At 45.3% G+C, this 22467-nt stretch overlaps 1 protein-coding gene across 1 annotated transcript in view; it reads right to left on the reverse strand.

The window, feature by feature from the left end:
- Window positions 1-22467, reverse strand: part of CFAP77 (cilia and flagella associated protein 77) — a 107866-nt gene that overhangs the window by 51438 nt on the left and 33961 nt on the right. The window contains exons 2-3 of the mRNA XM_066579731.1: window positions 2338-2437; window positions 1253-1475 (exon numbers count right to left, since the gene is read on the reverse strand). Coding sequence (XP_066435828.1) covers window positions 1253-1475; window positions 2338-2437 — 323 coding nt within the window. The remainder of the gene's footprint in view (window positions 1-1252; window positions 1476-2337; window positions 2438-22467) is intronic.

Below are 22467 nucleotides of genomic sequence, written 5' to 3' on the forward strand. Positions count from 1 at the left end.
CAATATGGATAGAGTGCTAAATAAGCCCAGTGATCACTGGAATATACCACAATCAATGATATTCGGACCATCTTAGGCCAAAGCTTGTGGCTCACCTGAACTCGCCAGGCAATTTTTGATCACATAAGTTTCTTGAGCACAAAAAGTTGTCTCATTCCAAAAATAATTCACCTTCTCATGATTTCTAAACTAATTATACATCCATGCAAAACTTACACTCATTTTATTATTTGACCTCCGCGAGTGCATAGGACCTTCACAGGCATTGATATTTTCCCATCTAGAAGGTCTGGGAACAAAATGAAAAACATCGAATCTTGTAGAGCAAAAAATTCTCTTCCAAATAGAACAAAATTGAAAAAAAATAAAAATGAAGTACATTCCGATTTTTGCCTTTGAAAAAGGGAAAAATTTGCATAAAACTGTTTTTTGCCATTTTGACTCATTGTATCTTAAGAGCTCTGCATCCTTTTGGGTCCATAATGTGAATAATGAGGACCATTTCTATGGAGTACACATTGATAAATTCAGAGCTGAGTTGGATCGCATTGATTAGGAGTTATTACTGCTTAAAATATGAGTTTTATTTTGCGCGATAGAATTTTTCAGCTACTTTGACATGCGATGGTGGCAGAATGATGATAAGAGTGGCAGTCTGAGGAGCTTAGCTGGATTCAGCACCAAAAGTTCTCCTAGTGAGTGAAGTTTCATTGCTCTAGAGTCATTGGAACTGGCTTGGCAATGGATTGAAATCGCCACTTTTTTCAGGTTGCGCGCTGTAATCACATGACAACCCCCTAGATTAAGACCTGTAGGCTGTAATCACATGACAACCCCCTAGATAAAGACCTGTAGGCTGTAATCACATGACAACCCCCTAGATTAAGACCTGTAGCTCGGGAACCAAAGCACTTTGAAGCCTAATATTCTGGCTATCTTAGTTTAGGGTCAGGTTCTATCTTTGTGCAAAGTTTCATTGAAATCTGAGATGGTCGACCGGGAGCGTTGGTTGAACTGACACGGAATGACCCATTTCTAACCTTCTGTTGTCACTCGATATGAGGAAAACAATGCCAAAACCTCCAAAATGTAAAAAAGTGAGAGTCTGAAGAGCTTGCGAATGCATTGTAACATAAGAGCACAGTGATGTAATACTGCTGGACAGATGCATTTTCCGAACAATATGGCGGCACGTGACGTCACTGCAGTTACATGTTTTGCTGCACCAAGACAACAGAGGTCTTACACTCACCTTGTGCAGATGCCATAAGTCATGTCCTGCGGCAGGCGCTGACTGCGCGGTTTCAGCCGTCCTTCATTAATGGGGCGCCAGATCTTGTGGGTGTTGCGGAAGGCTTGATGTTCAGCTGCTGTGACCAGCCCCGATTTCACTGCTTCCCGGTTCAAGGCGACAAAGTTACTTTCCAGCTTCCTCTCACGGGCCTTTGCCTCAACTGTCTGCCAGTGACCGATGGCTGTTCATCGGGGAGAATGTATGAAGTATAATCAGAAGTTGCATTAACTGTACATTATACATGCTACATGGCAGAGGAGTAGCAAAGACTTTTGTCACCCAGGAAAAAGAAACAGTTTGGCACCGCAAGGCCCCCCCTTTCCTTCTGAAACTTCATTCTTCACTTCCAGGTGCAGACAGCCCCCAACTCCGCACTGGACATGACAGCTGTCAATTCAATATTCACGACCCCACTTCAAATGGCTGTAGCTCCGAGTCTATAAGTGCTATAGACATACTTTAGGATTCTTGGCTTTAAAATTATACAAAAAGCATGTCGACAGCACTGATAGAGCCGGAGCTAAAGCTGTTCCTGCAGAACCATGTAAACTGTAGGTGGGGTTAAATTGCTAGGGTGGCACTTGCCCTACCCTCTCACTCTAGGCCGCACCCAGAGCACATACCCTGCATACACACCTTGCCCAGCTACGCACCTGGGTATAACACATGGCATCCATACAGATCCATACTACAGTATTGCTCATTCATCGGCTGATTGGACCTTTCATGTTGGCACAAAAAATAATTGCTGGTCTACAGCCCATCTCTCCGTGTAAACTGGGTGATGTGCTGCAGAGTATAGGGTGCAACAATCACAGCAGCTACTGATTCCCCCCATAACAGCTATCCTCTGCTGTTGTGAATGGGGGTAACTAGTGCCGATCTACAAGCTATTTTCTGATCAGCGCTTATTGTAACAGGCTGTGCAAAAGGGCCCTTAGACTAAGCACTCATTGTTCTGGTCTACAGCTTGGGTAAAAGTCGAACTAAAGGTAGAAGTATTGCTAGTATACACAGTTTGCCATCACAGTGCCCGCTCCTACCTTCCGCCACCCCTCCCTCTTTCAGGAAACTGCTCTGGCCATATGTGAAGTTCGGTCCTGGGAGAGAGAAACATCTTCTCTTAGTCTTTCCAAGTTCAGCCTAAAAGAACAAAAAGAGAATATAAAATGTTATTTATATAGAAATAATATAAACAATAATTAATGTTAGATACTGACAAGGAAAACACTGCAAACACTGTGAATGTCCTTGCACATGGTGCCATAGGTGGGAGCACAGATATCATGGATGGAGTGGGGGAAGTGAAGTGACTACTCAGACTACATTACTGGTTGATAAACAAGGAAGTCAGACAAGGATTGAGTTTGAAAAGTGATAAACCAGGCTTATTACATTTGTACTTAATGCTCCTATGTAGTATAATACTGCCCCCTACGTACAAGAATATAACTACTATAATACTGCCCCCTATGTACAGGAAAATAACTGCTATAATACTGCCCCCTATGTACAAGAATACAACTGCTATAATACTGCCCCCTATGTACAAGAATATAACTACTATAATACTGCCCCCTATGTACAAGAATATAACTGCTATAATACTGCCCCCTATGTACAAGAATATAACTACTATAATACTGCCCCTATGTACAAGAATATAACTACTATAATACTGCCCCCTATGTACAAGAATATAACTACTATAATACTGCCCCCTATGTACAAGAATATAACTACTATAATACTGCCCCCTATGTACAAGAATATAACTGCTATAATACTGCCCCCTATGTACAAGAATATAACTGCTATAATACTGCCCCCTATGTACAAGAATATAACTGCTATAATACTGCCCCCTATGTACAAGAATATAACTACTATAATACTGCCTCCTATGTACAAGAATATAACTACTATAATACTGCTCCTATGTACAAGAATATAACTACTATAATACTGCCCCCTATGTACAAGAATATAACTGCTATAATACTGCCTCCTACGTACAAGAATATAACTACTATAATACTGCCCCCTATGTACAAGAATATAACTGCTATAATACTGCCTCCTATGTACAAGAATATAACTACTATAATACTGCCCCCTATGTACAAGAATATAACTGCTATAATACTGCCTCCTATGTACAAGAATATAACTACTATAATACTGCCCCCTATGTACAAGAATATAACTGCTATAATACTGCCTCCTACGTACAAGAATATAACTACTATAATACTGCCCCCTACGTACAATAATATAACTGCTATAATACTGCCTCCTACGTACAAGAATATAACTACTATAATACTGCCCCCTATGTACAAGAATATAACTGCTACAATACCGCCTCCTTTGTACAAGAATATAACTGCTATAATACCGCCCCCTACGTACAAGAATATAACTACTATAATACCGCCCCCTACGTAGAAGAATATAAATGCTATAATACCGCCCCCTACGTACAAGAATATAACTACTATAATACTGCCCCCTATGTACAAGAATATAACTGCTATAATACTGCCCCCTATGTACAAGAATATAACTGCTATAATACTGCCCCCTATGTACAAGAATATAACTGCTATAATACCGCCCCCTACGTAGAAGAATATAAATGCTATAATACTGCCCCCTATGTACAAGAATATAACTACTATAATACTGCCCCCTATGTACAAGAATATAACTGCTATAATACTGCCCCCTATGTACAAGAATATAACTGCTATAATACTGCCCCCTATGTACAAGAATATAACTGCTATAATACTGCCCCCTATGTACAAGAATATAACTACTATAATACTGCCTCCTATGTACAAGAATATAACTACTATAATACTGCTCCTATGTACAAGAATATAACTACTATAATACTGCCCCCTATGTACAAGAATATAACTGCTATAATACTGCCTCCTACGTACAAGAATATAACTACTATAATACTGCCCCCTATGTACAAGAATATAACTGCTATAATACTGCCTCCTATGTACAAGAATATAACTACTATAATACTGCCCCCTATGTACAAGAATATAACTGCTATAATACTGCCTCCTATGTACAAGAATATAACTACTATAATACTGCCCCCTATGTACAAGAATATAACTGCTATAATACTGCCTCCTATGTACAAGAATATAACTACTATAATACTGCCCCCTATGTACAAGAATATAACTGCTATAATACTGCCTCCTACGTACAAGAATATAACTACTATAATACTGCCCCCTACGTACAAGAATATAACTGCTATAATACTGCCTCCTACGTACAAGAATATAACTACTATAATACTGCCCCCTATGTACAAGAATATAACTGCTACAATACCGCCTCCTTTGTACAAGAATATAACTGCTATAATACCGCCCCCTACGTACAAGAATATAACTACTATAATACCGCCCCCTACGTACAAGAATATAACTGCTATAATACCGCCCCCTACGTACAAGAATATAAATGCTATAATACCGCCCCCTACGTACAAGAATATAACTGCTATAATACCGCCCCCTACGTACAAGAATATAACTGCTATAATACCGCCCCCTACGTACAAGAATATAACTGCTATAATACTGCTCCCTATGTACAAGAATATAACTGCTATAATACTGCCCCCTATGTACAAGAATATAACTGCTATAATACTGCCCCCTATGTACAAGAATATAACTGCTATAATACTGCCCCCTATGTACAAGAATATAACTGCTATAATACTGCCCCCTATGTACAAGAATATAACTACTATAATACTGCCTCCTATGTATAAGAATAGAACTACTATAATACTGCCCCCTATGTACAAGACTATAACTACTATAATACTGCCCCCTGTGTACAAGAATATAACTATAATACTGCCCCCTATGTACAAGAATATAACTACTATAATACTGCCCCCTATGTACAAGAATATAACTACTATAATACTGCCCCCTATGTACAAGAATATAACTACTATAATACTGCTCCTATGTACAAGAATATAACTACTATAATACTGCCCCCTATGTACAAGAATATAACTACTATAATACTGCTCCCTATGTACAAGAATATAACTACTATAATACTGCGCTCTATGTACAAGAATATAACTACTATAATACTGCCCCCTATGTACAAGAATATAACTACTATAATACTGCCCCCTATGTACAAGACAATAACTACTATAATACTGCCCCCTATGTACAAGAATATAACTACTATAATACTGCCCCCTATGTACAAGAATATAACTACTATAATACTGCCCCCTATGGGCTGTAATATGAATATTTCTGGGTATTGCATTATCAGAAGTATTTTTGTTAGGCATGACTGTTCCTCATGGTGTTGGGGGGTTGCTGGTAATAAGTTATCATCAGGTGTTATGCTCTTCCTTGCTGGGAGGTTTGTGTAATATTTATCTGGCAGTAATGGAAGTTACCCAGTGTCCTCTGAGACAGAATACGGTAATTACATTTGCCTTTCCTGATAGGTTTCCGGGGGTCTGATGAGGTTTCATCCCCCGTTTATTATGGATATATTGAGAGCGACTCACCTGGAATCATCTGCCGAGTACGCGGGTACAAACAAGGGGAGTGTGAAGAATACGCTGTGTGAACCCTCATCCTCAGGGCTCATTCACACGAGCGCATATACGCCAAGTATTAACGGTGGCGTATATACGTTCATACGCCGGACGCGTATAATTGCATAAACGGGGTTTTTACAAGCTCGACTGGAGATAGTTTACGCTTTCTCGCCCATGGACATGGAGAGTGAAGTATAAGCAAAAATATGGCAAAGTGTTAGGGAAAAGCTGCGGTGAAAGTGGGGGAAAGGGTTCGTTGTATTGGCCCCGCCCTCAAAGCGTAGCTGATAAAAGTGCGCGCTAGCTCAATCTACCTTCTCTTGTCCATGGCGGCCGCCACGGTATTCCGCCCACAATATAAGCCCCGAGCTATCGTTTTTACCTTTGAGCGTATATGCGCTGACGGCATATGTTCTTTTTTTCGCACTGCCGACGTATTTACGCGCCGTATGTTTACCCATGTGAACGCTTGTATTGAAGAGCGAGGGCTCTAATATGAACGCACAATCGCCAAGGGTGTAAATACGCGGCGTATATGCACTCGTGTGAATGAGCCCTCAGGAGTTATAGATGCTACACCTGTGCTCTCCAGCTGTTGTATAACCCCAACCCCAGCATGCCCACCAATACTAGGACCAGTCTGGGCTACAAAGTAGGACTACACACAATACATGACACATCGTTACCAAATTAACGACAGGGGAAATGATGAAATCACAAAAACGTAAATAAAATATGTAAAAAAAAAGCAGGAAAATAAAAAAGTATGCAAAATAACTTTTGAAGGCAAAGAAAAGAAAACAAGAACGCAAAACCTCCCCATTATCTCACATGCATTAAAAATAAAAAGTATGTATATAGCAAAATACAAATAACTCCACCTCTGCACAAAGGTTGAAACATTTATTTATTTTTTTAAGTATGACCAAAAATAATCGCATCTATATAAAATATATTTTAAAAAAATCATAATGAAAAAAAAACAGCAAAAATGAATTGAAAATGCTGAAAAATCAAAGTTTGAAAATTTACTTTTTTTAAAGCTTGAAAACAAAGTTTGAAAAAAAAAAAAAAGTGTAAGAAAACAACAAGAGAAAAGGTTTCAGTAAATCAGGAAAATGACTGCGCTGGATCCGAGTTGAGCCGCTACACGTGTTTTTGTCTTGGAGATCGGTGACTGAATAATGTGAGTTCAGTGAAAACCCCGACATACAATACGATGAAAGGCTATGGACACAATAGAGCTGCAGATTCAGGCCATGTTCTAAACATCTGGGAGGGAGCGCATGAAACACCCTTGGAATGACCACCAAAACCCATCGGTCGGTGAGATGTGGGGTAAGAAGGCTCCCTGTCCCGGCATTTACAGCACTACATCTTTTTGTTCCAACAGGAATGAGGGCGGACAATGATGGGCCTCGGCTCTTTATCTAGTCCTGATGAAGTGTCTTTGTGTGAGGAGGAGATTTGTGCAGGATTAGCAGGAGATCAGTTGGTTGTTGTGTTTGCCGATCATCTCCACGGTGAGGTCTTCAGGGGATTGGCATTGTCCCTCTACCATATGGGATGGATGAAGTCATGCCCCTCGTCTACGTCAACGCTCTTTCATGTCAATGGTTTGCAAGCTTCAGTGGCCAAATTGCTGGAGATTTGTGGGACTGCGGATCCGAGGATGAATTAATAATGAATCGGAGAAGTTTAATGAGTGAACCTCCGAAGACTTTCCATGTCAACCTTTGATGTTCTTCGCCATGGAGGGAGGCTGGTCCTAAATGAGTGCGACTTCACAAATCTGCAGCCAGCAATCCAACCCATTTATGGCCTGATGATTCCTTCTGGCCAGATTTAGAAATTCATTCCACGTCTTTAGATTATAGCCTCAAAATTTTACCTAGACGACCATTCGAGAGGCAACACACAATTGACTACAGATAGACGACACCTCTACTATTTTTGTGATGCACTAAAAAAATATTACAGATTTCCTGAAAAAAAAAAACTTGTCAAAAGGAGTCTGTGCCCAGGATTTATATACCCCGTTTCCCTGAAAATAAGACATACCCTGAAAATAAGACATAGCATGATTTTCCAGAATTTTTGAGGATGCAAAATGATTTTTCAGGCTTTTTGAGGATGCTTGAAATATAGGCCCTACTCCAAAATGAAGCCCTGCTAACAGTTAATTTAAAAAGTCAATTTAAATAGTGTCCAGGCAGCTATACATGGAAACAAGTTAAACCTTTTTGAACACAAATTAATATAAGACACTGTCTTATTTTCGGGGAAACACGGTAATATAGACATGGCAGCGGCCCCTCGAGTGACTCAATGTCCTCACTGGGGTAAGCCATGTATCACCCATACACCAATGTCTGGCAGAAACCATGATGTAGACTGGAGGCATGTTTCCCAATATGTTTTTCTTCTAGGGAAGGATATGGTGTCACACAGGGACATCATACAGTGCTGCACAGAATCCCATGATCCCATAATCCAGTCCTATAGGGACTACATGTTCCTCCGTACAGGGTAGGGTAGTTTCAGCAAAGTTACTGGCTTATTTTTTTAACCTAAAATGGGTTTTTAAAAAAATCTGTTGAAAAACAAAATTGCCCCAAACTGCGCTGTGTGAGCCGGGCCTGATATTAAGGGCCACTTTAGATTAGACTATACGCAGAGTCCCATTTGTCAGGAAATCTCCCCCCCCCCCCCCCCCCCGGCCAGAGACCAAAAAGTTGTGCGGTCGTCTTCTGTCAAGTTGTCAGGAAGTCTGCCCAGCCGTTCCAGATTTAGTTCCGTGTCCCCAATGGGTCCTGCCCTACAATATACTGCGAGTTCCAGGTGAGATAGACGGTTACCCCGGCCCGCTGTAATCTCTTCCAGCAGGAGATCCGGCTGGAATACAGAGCAGCCTGACAGCTGTCTCCATCAGTCTACGGCTTCATTAAACCTCGTTAAGATGTCATCCGTGCGCCTCATACCTCTGCCTCTCAGCTCTAATTAAACCAGCTCCTGCTACCTTTCCCAGCCTGTCCCCATTTTCTCTCAGCGTCTTCTGGAAATTACATCCCTTTTTATGACCCAGCTATGTGAATAAATGGCGGCCTACCTATATTTGTTGTTTATGGCGCCTGTATGGAAAATATGTACAGAGATTCCTTACGAACAGTCATTTTTATGCAAATGATGCAAGAGGATTATTATCGGGCTGGGACAGCGGGGTTTAATCATCACCATATTCATTCCACACATTGTAGTCTCCGACTGTAAAATACACCACTGGGGGGGGGGGGGGGGGAGCAAATATTCATAATGTTCCTCTACAGTTTACTGTCTAATCATGTAATGTACTATGTACACGGGAGGCTTCCGTTTACATCAAATACACCTAAAATAAAATACATTTAAAAAATGGGGTAGTATTGCCCTTTAAATTTTTCTTAAAGGGCACTTCCTCCTAAAATTGCCAGTGAATATAATGGTTGTGTCATCCTCTTCTGCGAAGACGTTATCAAATGTATATAGAGGTTTTTCTTCTCAAACCATGAACAGAAAAGTGAAAAAACCAAAATGCCCGTCTTGACCGTTCCCTAAGGGATTACCACCCAGCTTTTCCAACCTACTGGGAAGCAAAACTGACGCTCACTTCTTGTCAATTATTATGTCCAGTTTCAATGGAATCCACCCGTCATATTAGAATGCTTTTGGAATTTGGGGGGGAAGGGGGTCCCATAAAACATACGATACAAGAAGCATTGATATAGGGGTGCAGCGGTAAGCAGTCATATCTAGTCTCCTCTGCCACACAAGACAAGATCAATATTATACATGGCAGGTGGTGATGGTGGGGGCGCACTTCCTGATTACTCATTGGGCCCCAAAAGCTCCAAGTGACCCCCCAATCGGAGAGACGATGCAGATATTGCCACTTAGCTGCATCTGAACTCAGACATGATCTTCCTTACATTCTAAAAGTCTGAAGAAGAAGAAAATGAAGCAAAAAAATAAAATAAAATCCCCAAAAGACTGTTTTTGGAGAAGTTTTTTCCCACCCTTTCTGGACAGAATCATCTGCCTTGGTGCCCGTTTTTTGATGCTGTGATTTCCATGGAGGTGCAGGTCTGCTGCGGCCCGGCGCTCCTCTCCTGCGGCAGCTGGAATTCATTTGCATTTACATGATCTCGCTGCGCAGCTTATGAGACGGGGAGATTTATTTTCCACTTAGCCTGAAGTTTGATTACACTAACAAAACAATGAGGAACAGACGAGGATGGCACAGGAGGGGCAGGAAGATGGGCAATAACTCACCGGGAACAAGACTGGCGTCACCCGCTTACTGCCAGGCGGGCCGCGCATGGATCGCCAACACTTTTATTTACAGTTTTTATTGTAATTTAATTTTTTTTACACCGTAACAGTTATTTTTTTAGTCCATTAAATCTGTTCTCAAGCAACGGGCGTTACTGAACCCACCGAATGTATGCCCCCCCCTCCCCCCCCCCCCGCATGGCTCTGCACTAGAGTATGCAAATTTAAGTGTCCTCTCAGCTGATTGGATGAGAGCAACCATGTGGCTGGAAAAATCTAATTTAAAGGGATCGGTTACCATAAGTTATTGCATTCCCTTTTACACTATCCTATCAAAAGTATTTAGACCCCCTTATCAGTAGAATGGATTGAGTCTTATTAGCATATCCCATGTCCTAAACCATAAGATGCACACCCTTGGGGGTGGGGAGGGGGTCAGCCATAGTTTGTGACGGGAACTGCATGCCATTGGATATACGGGCTATGCCGCTGCACACAAGCCGGCCATCGCAAAGAACAACGCATCAGACTGTCTACAACGCCACAGGGAGCGCCGTCATTGGACAGTTCAGCAAAGGAAGAACATTCTAGAGAGAGTGAGGATCGCCGTACTCCATCTTAACATCAGATTGACGTACCTGGGAGTGGCAGATCCCGGGGAACGCCTATTGTAGGGGTGATCAGTGCCAACAGTTAAGTCTGGCGGAGTTACGGCCTGGGAAGGTTTTATGTGGCGTGGCCTCGGTCCGCCAATCACACAGATATGCGCAGTGAGATTTTTTATTTTATTTTTTTTTTAAATTCCCTGCTCTGTTCAGAGTGGAGATGGGTATGGAAACGCTGCCCATACGGGTATATAGGGGGCACGCTGCGTACGGACACAGAGAAATAGAGCTTGCTGCAATGTATCTTGTGTATCGATACGCAGTGTCCACGCCGGTGTGCATGGAACAATGACCGTCCATTGACTGTCACTTACTCAATTCACCATGTATCACGCGTCCATGCAACGCACATGTGATACACGCTGAAAACACGACGTGAGAATGACCCCTAAGGAGAAATGATCCCCCTCCATAGGCCTCCAACTAGTCAAGCCAGAAACCTACTGAACACTGATGAGGGGCAAAGAGCCGTCTGGGTATACTTCATTATTTCCAGTTTTCACGGGGCACGGCGGACAGAGCGGTACATTAGTGGCCCCCTGTCCACGGGCGTTGCAGTATCCCGCAGCGGATGGCGCGGTACATTAGTGGCCCCTGTCCATGGGCGGTGCAGTATTCCGTAGCGGATGGCGCGGTACATTAGTGGCCCCCTGTCCACGGGCACTGCAGTATCCCGCGGCGGATGGAGCGGTACATTAATGGCCCCCTGTCCACGGGGGTTGCAGTATCCCGCAGCAGATGGCGCGGTACATTAGTGGCCCCCTGTCCACGGGCGTTGCAGTATCCCGCGGCGGATGGCACGGTACATTAGTGGCCGCCTGTCCATGGGCGTTGCAGTATCCCGCAGCGGATGGCGCGGTACATTAGTGGCCCCCTGTCCACGGGCGTTGCAGTATCCGCAGCGTATGGCACGGTACATTAGTGGCCCCCTGTCCACGGGCGTTGCAGTATCCTGCGGCGTATGGCACGGTACATTAGTGGCCCCCTGTCCATGGGCGTTGCAGTATCCCGCGGCGTATGGCACGGTACATTAGTGGCCCCCTGTCCACAGGCGTTGCAGTATCCCGCGGCGGATGGCACGGTACATTAGTGGCCCCCTGTCCACGGGCGTTGCAGTATCCCGCAGCGGAGGGCACGGTACATTAGTGGCCCCCTGTCCATGGGCGTTGCAGTATCCCGCAGCGGAGGGCGCGGTACATTAGTGGCCAGAGAGATTAAATGTATATTAAATGTTTAAACCGATGACAAACCTGAGAGGAGGAAACTTACCGCTAGTGCTATGCAGCCATGACCTCCATCTGGATAACACCCAATATGGCAGCCACAGGGCACACCACCCGCTTGCCCGGGGTCCTCACCTGGCTTGGTTATTATATGGTGTGCAGGATGCATTGCCATACATAGTTTCCCTTTTCAGGAGCTTGGAAAGCTGGGTGACTTTCTAAGAGAGCCCTAACAGCGGTCATATTAGTTGCTTGATAAAAATGATATTTGGCAGCTTCTTCGTTACAACTTAGTTGGCAGTGACAACCAATATGTCCGCCATGAAAGGGCTTGCCTGCGAGTCTTACTGATGATGACCTGCCTATAGGATAGCTCATGCGTAGTTGATGGGAAGGGCTCTGCAGCCCAGGATCCCCGCCAATTAGCAGTTTGCAGGGCAGCCATCAGTGTGGACAGTGCTGGAAGAAAATAGCGCTGTCAACACTGCAGTGGTCTAGGTTGGTACTGCAGTGAATTTATTTGGAAGTCTTGAAAAGCTAGGTGTGGAGGTGTATGCCCAGCAGATGCAGACCAGACAGCTGCTATGGGGTCTGTGGGCTTGGGGGTCCTGGTGGCAGTATACCAACCCTGCCCATACATTCTTAGCATATCAGGCTCTGGAGTTGGAGGCAACATGGGTCAGGGCAGGGTAAGGTAGGGCAGTATCAGGGGCATTATATGGGGCACTAGCAGGAATATTATTGGGGAAGCAGTAGGTACAACCCATAGGGGCACATGGGAGCAATAACAGCACAGGAGGTGCAATGTCGGGGCAGTAGCAAGAAAACCATAGGTGGCACAGCATGCACCGTACAAGAGGGCAGGAAGTGTGATTTTAGGGACATTATATGGGGCAAGGCATGCACAGTACAAGGGGGCACAGTAGGACAAGGTAGGGCAACAAGTGCAATATATTGGGTACAGCATTAGGGGGCATATAAGGTATGGTGGCAGTAGCCGGAACAGTGTTGGAGGTAACGGCAAGCCAGTCATAGCTGGAAGACAGCGTGGACCCCCGAGTCTCTAACTGTGCTATTTCTTTGGTGACCGGGAGGAGGGGGGGGGGGGGGATACTTTGATTTGGGACCTTATTATTACATAGGACATCACTGGTAAAATCAACCCTCTACGACAGGCGGAGTACAGTGCGGTCAGGCCGACACAGGTGACAATTAGTCGTGCTACCTGTAGTCCTTGGCAGGACACCTGTCCGGGCGCCCTAACCCGCAGATCTGCCACCCGCACGTCCTCATAATCTGCTCGAAATTATAGTTTTGCTTTTGCACTGAGACGGACGCTGATTGGATAAAAAGCCGAGCTCTGGGGAGCGCCGCCGCACCTCTGCCGGTCCCCAAAGAAATCAACTCTAATCCTTAGCTAAGAAGCTTTAAATAATTTGGAGCTGCCATATTGACTTATTAAAATGCAGCTTAAGATGCGCTCCGGAGTGATGAGTGATCCTACAAGGAGGCGCAAAGTTTCAAAAACTACAATAACGCATGGCGACAGAAAAAGTGGCAATGATAATACTGTGCTACATGCTGATGGCACCCAACGTCAGACTGGCAACAAGACGCCCTATAAAAACACCATGCCACTACAGCGCCTGGCACATGCCACGTGTGACGCCAATAGGGGTGAAGGTGCAAGTAACAGGCGTCACAAGGGAGCACCATATTGCAATATGGCGACTGTCTGTATTTGGGGGACAGTGCTGAGGTAGGTGAACCCCTCCGTAATCACAATCCGCCTTTTTACTGACCTGCACAAACTTTATAAGGCGGTGGTCTGGCTGACTACTGACAGCCGGGCTCCTGCTCTACCAGCCAGGAATGGAGAAACCTCAGAGCCTGGCAGCTTAACCCCTTACATGCCGCAATCCATAACAACTGCAGCAAGTAAGCGGATAACAGGGGAGCAGTGCATCTGCAAGGTACCAATGGGTTCCCATGCCAGCCAGAAGCCTGACTAAGGCCTCCATGTTTGCCATACCGGGGATCGACCACGCAGGTGACGATCACGGATTCCGCAATTGAAATCCGGTCGTGTAAGACCAGCCTAGGGCACAAAATTGGCCGGTCACAAAGGGGTTAATATGGCAGCTATTATAAATGCTGACACAGGAGATCTATTGGGTGTTGACTGAAGATGCATAAATTCCATCATAGACCTTGTGGCACCGCCGATCTCCCTGCAGTTGGAGTATAAAGTGGACCCAATCCAAGGTTCAGGCTTGTAGACCTCATTTTCTGGCTGATGACAACCAATATGGATGCTTAACAGCCATCGTAAGGGTCACCACCCAACTTTCCTAGACGCTCAACATAGATCCACGCAGTAGTGTCTTTCAGGGAAAGCTGGGTGACAACCCCTGAAAACCTGCAATGGGGCCATATTGATAGTCAATGTACGTCGCTTGTGGCATAAATGAGCATCCAATCACCAACTACAATATAGCGTAGGGTCCCATTCACACCAGTTTCCTGCCCGATGGATCTGTACTATAACCAGTCTGATTGGCTCGGAAGGGGCCCTATCGGCTAGATCGGCGGCCGCCTGCCCTCGTGTTCTTGCGGATGAAACAACGCGGTGCGCTACACTATTTCTTCCAGGCCTTTCGGACTATTTGAACTGGAAGCCTCGAATGGAACCGCCAAAGTAGATAATAGAGCCCTCGTTAGATCATGCCGACATTTTCTCTACGCTCGTTACCACAGATTAGTCATCTAATGTTACAGATTTGACTTCGGGAGGAAGCGATGTTTTGGTTACCTCTCCGAGTTATGGATACAGGAGGCCATATCTGAATCAGTAGCTTGCGGTCAGCGTAAACCCAACCGTCCGCCATTATGGCCCCTGAAAGTCTATCCAATGTATGCAGCTTAGTTGTGTAGTAACAATATTGTGCGCATCATTAACCTTGCGTTCCCCGTCTACGCCCCCCATTCAGCCTCCTAATGAGTGACTGCAGCCGCCGCCGTTCTGTCACTGTCAGCCGCCGGGGCGGGTCCCGCGGTTTTACAGCTTGTTTCGTTCTGCCCTTTGACACATCCAGGCAGGGGTGACATTATCTGGGCTGGGTGTGCAGTTTGGAAACAATTCCCACTGTTTAGGCCACTTACACATTGTCACATCCGTGTTGCCGCCGTCCCCGGAGAGGCCATGGACATCTGACGCCATCATTAGCTCGGTGCGTACCATGATGGTAACGGCCGCTTCTGGGATGGATGACTAGACGTGGTCATAAACGGATAGAAAAAAATTGGATAGATATAACTGTTTTCTGGGAAAACAGTGTGACAAACAATATGGCCGCCATTCCATCTCCCACACGGATTATGACCCAGCTTTCCTCAGCTCCCAAAAGACAACAAATATGGTGAGCGCAAGAGAATGCATACGGTTTGCCATTCAGGACTCTGGGAAAGCCAGAGAGCAGGTATTGATAATCTAACACTACCAACGCACTACGGGGTTCAGTTTGAAGATTGCGTTGGCCAAGAAAGGGAAAAGTATAATTCCGGAGGAAAGCTGGGTGACACTTTTACCAATCGCCACGGCGGTTGTCACCCAGCTTTCCCAGAAACGGATAAAATAAAATTTAAAAAAATTTCCAAAAACACTTGTCCTCACCTTTTCACTTTTCCCCATAATCAAATCATTGCTAAAAAATTATAAAACACTACTACGGAATCTACGGCGTTTTGGGGCGTATTGCTCCAGGATTCAGCCGGCGGCAGCCGCCTCAGACGGTAAAGCGCTGTAATTTCCGAGCACGCGGCTATTTATTTAAATGCTATCTGGCATTATGAAGTGATAATCCTCGTGCACAGGAGATAATTTATGAGGCATTTAAATTAAGAGGAGCAGCTAATTGGGAGCATGTGTCTCGGTAAGCCCTGCAAACGCTCCGCAACTGCAAATGAGGGAAGGCGTGGCGGCGAGTTGGGGGGGGTTATTCCTCCAGTAATAAAAAAAAAAAGAAAAACACACCAAAAATTAAAAATACAAACAAACAGACTGCGATTCGACTCCTCGCAACGCGGCATTTAAAAAATGATGTGACACACAAGGACGGTTTATGAATCCTGATGACAGCGGGGCCCTTTGACGCCGCCATCAGCCGCTCACATTACGAAGCGCCGTTTTTCCAGCTGTAAACTTTACTGGGTTTGAAAATGTGATTCTAAGCCGCGGCGGTCTCCAGTGGCCCCTCCGAGGACGGAGCGCGTGTTCTTCCTGCAGAGCTTCAGCACGTAGCTCGGAGTCAGCAACAAGGAGACGGCGTGGGATGTGCAGGCACTCCGCTTTTCAAGACCCCTGAAGGACATCTCCACCTAGCGCTCCTGGAAAAGGTGGGTGGTCGCAAATTAGGAGAAGTGCGCTACTTACACCGACCGAGTGATTATTACTGAAACACCCTGAAAACTGCGTAGAAATATTGACCTCCAGTCACAACAGGACCCAAGTTGGTAGGGGCCCTAAGGGGCCAATTGCCCCTTTTGCCCTCCTTATAGTCAAATTCTTACTTTGCAATTTCAGCCCTGTAAGAAAATAATAGGCCAATGGATGGAGTCAGCAATCCGCCTCCCATATACCTCATAGGCCCCTCCCCTAATGAGAAGGGGACCCTCCCTGCTGACGGTTTCCCTTTAAGAATCCGGTGACGAGATCCGTGTTACACGTGTTGCCGTCTTGACTGTCGCTTGCATTCACTACAGAGCAGGTTTCCGTTACATATTTATATGGTACAAGTCGCAGACCTTCCCCGTATTCGCCTTTGATACTTCCCTGTGTAATTGCACTTCTTGTTTAATTTCAGACATGGCGCCTCTTCCGTGTCAGCGGATAAACGCACATAAATATTCTCTATCATTTCCTTTGTTCCCTTCTTCTTTTCTTGTCTCTGATCCCTTCACGCGGAGACTGTTCACCGCCGGGTCCTGTAACTCAAACGGGAGAGACTGACGGCAGAAAGAAAAAGGGATTCATAGAAAAGGTTGGGCTGCTTGCTGTCAGTGAATGGAAACATCCTTCTTTACATCCAGAAGCTAGACTCATAGACTGTTAGAGTTGGAAGGGACCTCCAGGGTCATCGGGTCCGACCCCCTGCTCGGTGCAGAATCACTAAATCATCCCAGACAGATATTTGTCCAGCCTTTGTTTGAACACTTCCATTGAAGGAGAACTCCCCCTCCCGTGCCAACCTGTTCCACTCATTGATCCCCCTCACTGTCTAATATCTAATCCGTGTCTTCTCCCTTTCAGTTTCATCCCGTTGCTTCTAGTCTTTCCTTGTGCAGATGGACACAGTATTCCAGATGAGGTCTGACCAAAGAAGAGCAGCTGGAAACCCGTAAAGATCGGCTACTCTCACAGGTCTGTGCAGTATAAACAGTGGAGGGATTGATCTCTACCTATTATACTGGGGTCTTACGTGGCCCAGGAGCTATTAGGCCACTTCAGGCACCCGGCTCGTGTCAGACTGCCACCTTATAGGCAGGGTATGCAAATGGAAGATGGAGCAGAGGCTCTGTGGCGCCGCCTGCTAGAATGTAGCTTTCCAAAATCAATGTCTGACCTTGTAACACGACAGTATAAGCCAAACCACAATCTTGTTCCTGCTCTCATCTACATACCCCATTTCCCAGAGGAGCTTGCATGGCCGAAGTCTTCTCATATCAACTTGGCTGTCTCCACAAGGAGAAAAAGTACTTCCCCAGACCGCCAGCATTGCAGGCTACTATAGATACCCCCCATCCCCCCATACCTACGGATCCCGAGGGCGTCTAGCTCCCTTATGACGGGCATCTCCAACCTGCTGTTGGAAAACTACGACTCCCAGCCTTCGCTTGTCTGCGGATGCTGGGAGTTGTATTTATGCAACAGTTGGCCAACCACAGCTTGGAGATCACTGCGATAGGATCTGCTTACCCCAACGTGACGGATTCTGAAGGGGGATTTCCACCACCGCAGGTTATCCCCCATCTACAGGATAACTGGCTGATCTGTTAGGGGGCTTTTAGGGGGAACGATTATCGCTTAAATAAGCAAAAGTGATCGATGATCGTTTGGTGTAAACGCGAGCCGATGACCGGCCGATGAACAAGAATTGGTCGCTTTCTGCTCGTCGTTCATTTTCTGCAGGCATAAAAGTCCATCGTTGGCTCGTTCGCGTCCCGTTTAAACAGCGCTCATTCGGTCTTTCACGCGGCGAATGCGAGAACTGAATGATCCTGAACGATCCTCGTTGAATGAGTCGATGATGAACCTGCCAGTCTGATCGGCTTCATGAGGGCGAACGAGAATCATGCAGTCTAAAAGCTCCCTTAGGCTACATTGACACGAGTGCAGGACGCGCGAACATGAACTGATCGGCATAAGTGACGGATCGCTGACATTAGCGCGTCCATCGCTATATCCTGCTGTCCGCAGCGGACAGCTTATTGGACCTGGCAGGCTCCCTTTAGGACAGATGTTGCCCTCTTAAACCTGCGCTTGTGCCTTTGAGTGCGATGCGCTCGGCATTTTTTGTGTGTGTGAAAATCGCATGTTATTTCGATACGAAAATTTAAAAATCTTATCGCGCTCGCGAGACGCCCGCACGTACATGAGAGCGCGATGCGATTTTTTAAAACTCTCCTATAAAGAATAATGGAGTCTCGCATCACCGAGAGAAAACAACATACAAATAAAGCCATTTAAAATAGGAGATTCTACTTTTGCTCGTGTTTTCTGCGTCTCGCAACACACAAAATTCTCAAGAGGACACTGCCCGTGTAAATGCGGCCTCAGGCCGCTCTCAGACAAGCTTGTTTGACCTCCGTGTTTGGTCTGCGTTTTGCGGACCATGATATAAAGCTGATGTAAATTCACGTCTCCGTCCACATTGACGTTTTTTCACGACCGCTGTTTTAAAGACGCAGCCTGACATTTTTTTTCAGATTTGCCTACATATTACTGTTCTTTTCTGCTATTGGTTAAATCCGGATCAGTATTTGCCCGGTAGATTGTAAAATATAAAGAGTCCAACGCTGGCGACAGGCGGCTGTAAAGTCATCTGAACCACGTCCATAAAACGCATCGCTATGCCGGACGGGTTACAATCCACTCGTCTGAAACCGGTCTGAAGGTAAAATGCTAATTGTCATAATTCTGTGTTCATATATTACATTTGGGTAGCGATTCCTTATCTTTATAAGTGAGGGTTTCATAGAAGCTAGTCTGATAATCCAGAACATCCAACGGTCCAGCGCCAATCAAGTCCTGTTAATGATTCAGGAGTTTTAGCATATGAGCACGCAGTTATTACTAAAGAGTCAACCGTACAGAAGTGACAGCGATGCGGCGAGCCGCCACCACCGGCATCCAGGAGCCTAGATGGCGGACCATCAGGCGACTTTAGATAAAAGTGACGGATGGCAATTACTCTCAGTGCTACTAGAGCGAATTCTGGACTCTGGGGTCTCAATAACAACCATTACAGAACCCATTCTAGCAGCAGCATGCGAGCGCTGCCAGCCGGGGCTCCTGACATCCTGGCGTCTAATGATTGGCATCTCCTCTATTACAATAGTTGTCCGTTCCGGTGTGGCGGTCCCTCAGGGATTCTGCAGGTACATATGTAATTCTGCAGCGCCTTATCTACCGGCGTAGAACCAAGGTGAGATTCCCTCAGTAGCTGACACCGCGGTTATTAGCGGACATCGAGGCCGGGCATGGCAGAGCGCAGGAAGCCGCATCAGGTGTACAACATCCACAATGAGTAATCTCTGGAGGATCTCACGGGTCAACGGGGTTCAAGAGCTTGTGTAGACTCGTGCCGGCAAAACTGGCGGGAAGGTGCAAAGTACATGAGAATTAATGTGGGTCAGGTGGCACGGTGCCCACCCCGCATACTCGTACATGACTCCTGTGCTTAATAGCTCACTATGGCAACTCTCTGGGTGGAAGATCTCTAGCCTGGCATCTATAGTGGCTAGAGGCTGGGCCACTAGAGCTAACAATCTAATCTTAGCAGGGTGGGAAGACACCGGGGCACAGGACAGGCAGTTTATCCAAATTTAAAGGGGACCCCACCTAAAACTTGAAAAATATAGCACTGGGTGGATTTTTGAATGATCACCCAAACGCTGCCATGTACATACCTGGCAGAGCCTGGCAGGCACTGATGGAGGGCAGAGCATAAAGTCGAGCAAAGAAGATAAGCCCCTCCTTTAAATATTGCTTCAAGTTACAAAGTTTGAATCAACAGTTGCTATAGAAACTATTGCCATTCATTACCAGCCCTTTTATCCATTACTTAAAGGGGTTGTCCAGAGAGGAGAAATACTTACCTGGTACAGCAGTGTCGGCCTGGTTCTGACACCAGGTCACGTGGTATGGCCCTTCCATTGCCCATGATGTCATTGCAGGGGGCTGGTTTTTGGCTCATCCCAATAACTAAGCTAGCCCCCTCCTTTGTAACGGCCGTTGACAAGATTGAGAAAGAGGCTGGCTTAGTTATTGAAATGAGCCAACCGCCAGCCCCCTATGATGGCATCAGGGCAATACCACATGACCAGGTGTCGGAACTAGGCCAGAAGCAGAAGTTCCAACACCTATGGACCTGACAAATGATTCCACTCCGTGGACAACCCCTTTAATCCAAAAGCATACCAGTCGTTGTGCCACTGCAATGGGGCAACAAATTGCAATACCATGCACAACCAGTGCAGAGGGGTGGCACTATTTCTGGAAGAAAGCAGACCTGTTTTTGTAAAGCCCCTTTAAATACACTGCAGTGTGAGGGTTGGTGGCGCAGACATTCATCACACCTGCAGCGACTGTAATAAAATACGAGGTATTGTCCGGATTTAGGTGCGCCATATAAAACAGAACGGCTGACAATCTGTAGTCCTGCTGCATTCTCCTCCCCGCTCCCTCCTGGCAGGCGCTCTCGTTGCTTTGGCCTTGCAGGGGGAAAGTGATGAAATATTACAGTGAAGGGCTATGAAGTAGTCTCCGGGGCCCTGCTCTTGGTGGCACGTGTGCGGAGACATAAAAAAAACGCACAACATTATCCGTAACCTGTCGCCACAGCAGCCGCCATGAGCCTGGAGTTTTCCTCTCTACTGGGACCGTTCCTTACAATAGATTCCTCCCGGCTCTAAGCACCGTGTATCCAACCCCGGCATTATCATGATTTATATACCCCATTTCTGCTGTGAATCTAATACATCAATGCGGAGAGAGAAGCAGCTGCAACAATATAGCGGAGGCCCAGACAAAAACCCTCGCATGATAAACTAGTCGCTGACAGGCCGCTGCTGCCTCCGTGTCGGTAACTAGCTGATGAGAAATCGAGGTTTTATTTCCAGCCTCACCCACTTAGAACAGGGGAAAAAAGAAATAATAATATTGCAATAGCGCCGAGCCCCCCGGAAGAATTTCTACATTCCGCCAAATGGGGAGGGGGGGGGGGGGGGGGGGGTGCGTCCAGATAAATTATATAAATAAAGATTTTCTTATTAAATTTTTTTCTACTTATTCTTTTTTTAGCTTAATTAGCTTTTTATTATACTTTTATCCTAGTTATTACTATTTGTAATGTAATTGTTGTAATTAGTTATTTTACACTATATTACGCTATTAAATTTAATAATTTCTATAATATTTTTATTATAATTATTATTCTTAAATCTTTAACCTTTTAAAGGCCTCCACACAAGTTCTACCAAGTTATATAACTTTTATTTTACTTAAGGTTTTTTACTGATTAGTATATAATGTAATTGCTTCAGGTATTTTATGTTCTTTACACCATATTACACTACATTAACCCTTTCCAATCCAATTTGTATCCTGGTTTTCCTAGGGAGCTTACCTTTTTTCTGCCGTTATACAACGGCGCTATCTGCTGGCTACAGCCAGTACTGCACGAGGGGACACATTGGATAGGTTCCGACAGCAGAGAGGCCGGCAATATACAGTAAGAGAACCCCGATGGACGTCTTCCAACATCAGAGCTATACAGCCTTAAATCATAATGTCTTCAGGAGGTCAGCCAGTGGATTGGAAAGGGTTAATCATTTGCATATCTCTATCACAATATATACTACAATTACATAATATATTTATTCTAACCTTTGTAACCTTTAAAAGGCTCCTTACAACTCCAGCAACCGTTGGCCGAATGACTGTTCACTCAATAACAGTCCCGCTCCCCTATACATGTGAGTGTTTGGCTCGGCCAGCATTTGTATGGTTGGGAGGTAAGCTGCAGCCAGACAGCTTTGACAACGGCTCATCTCTTGGGCAATAGAAGGATC

Source organism: Eleutherodactylus coqui, chromosome 10 (assembly GCF_035609145.1).
Source record: "Eleutherodactylus coqui strain aEleCoq1 chromosome 10, aEleCoq1.hap1, whole genome shotgun sequence".
NCBI lineage: Eukaryota > Metazoa > Chordata > Amphibia > Anura > Eleutherodactylidae > Eleutherodactylus > Eleutherodactylus coqui.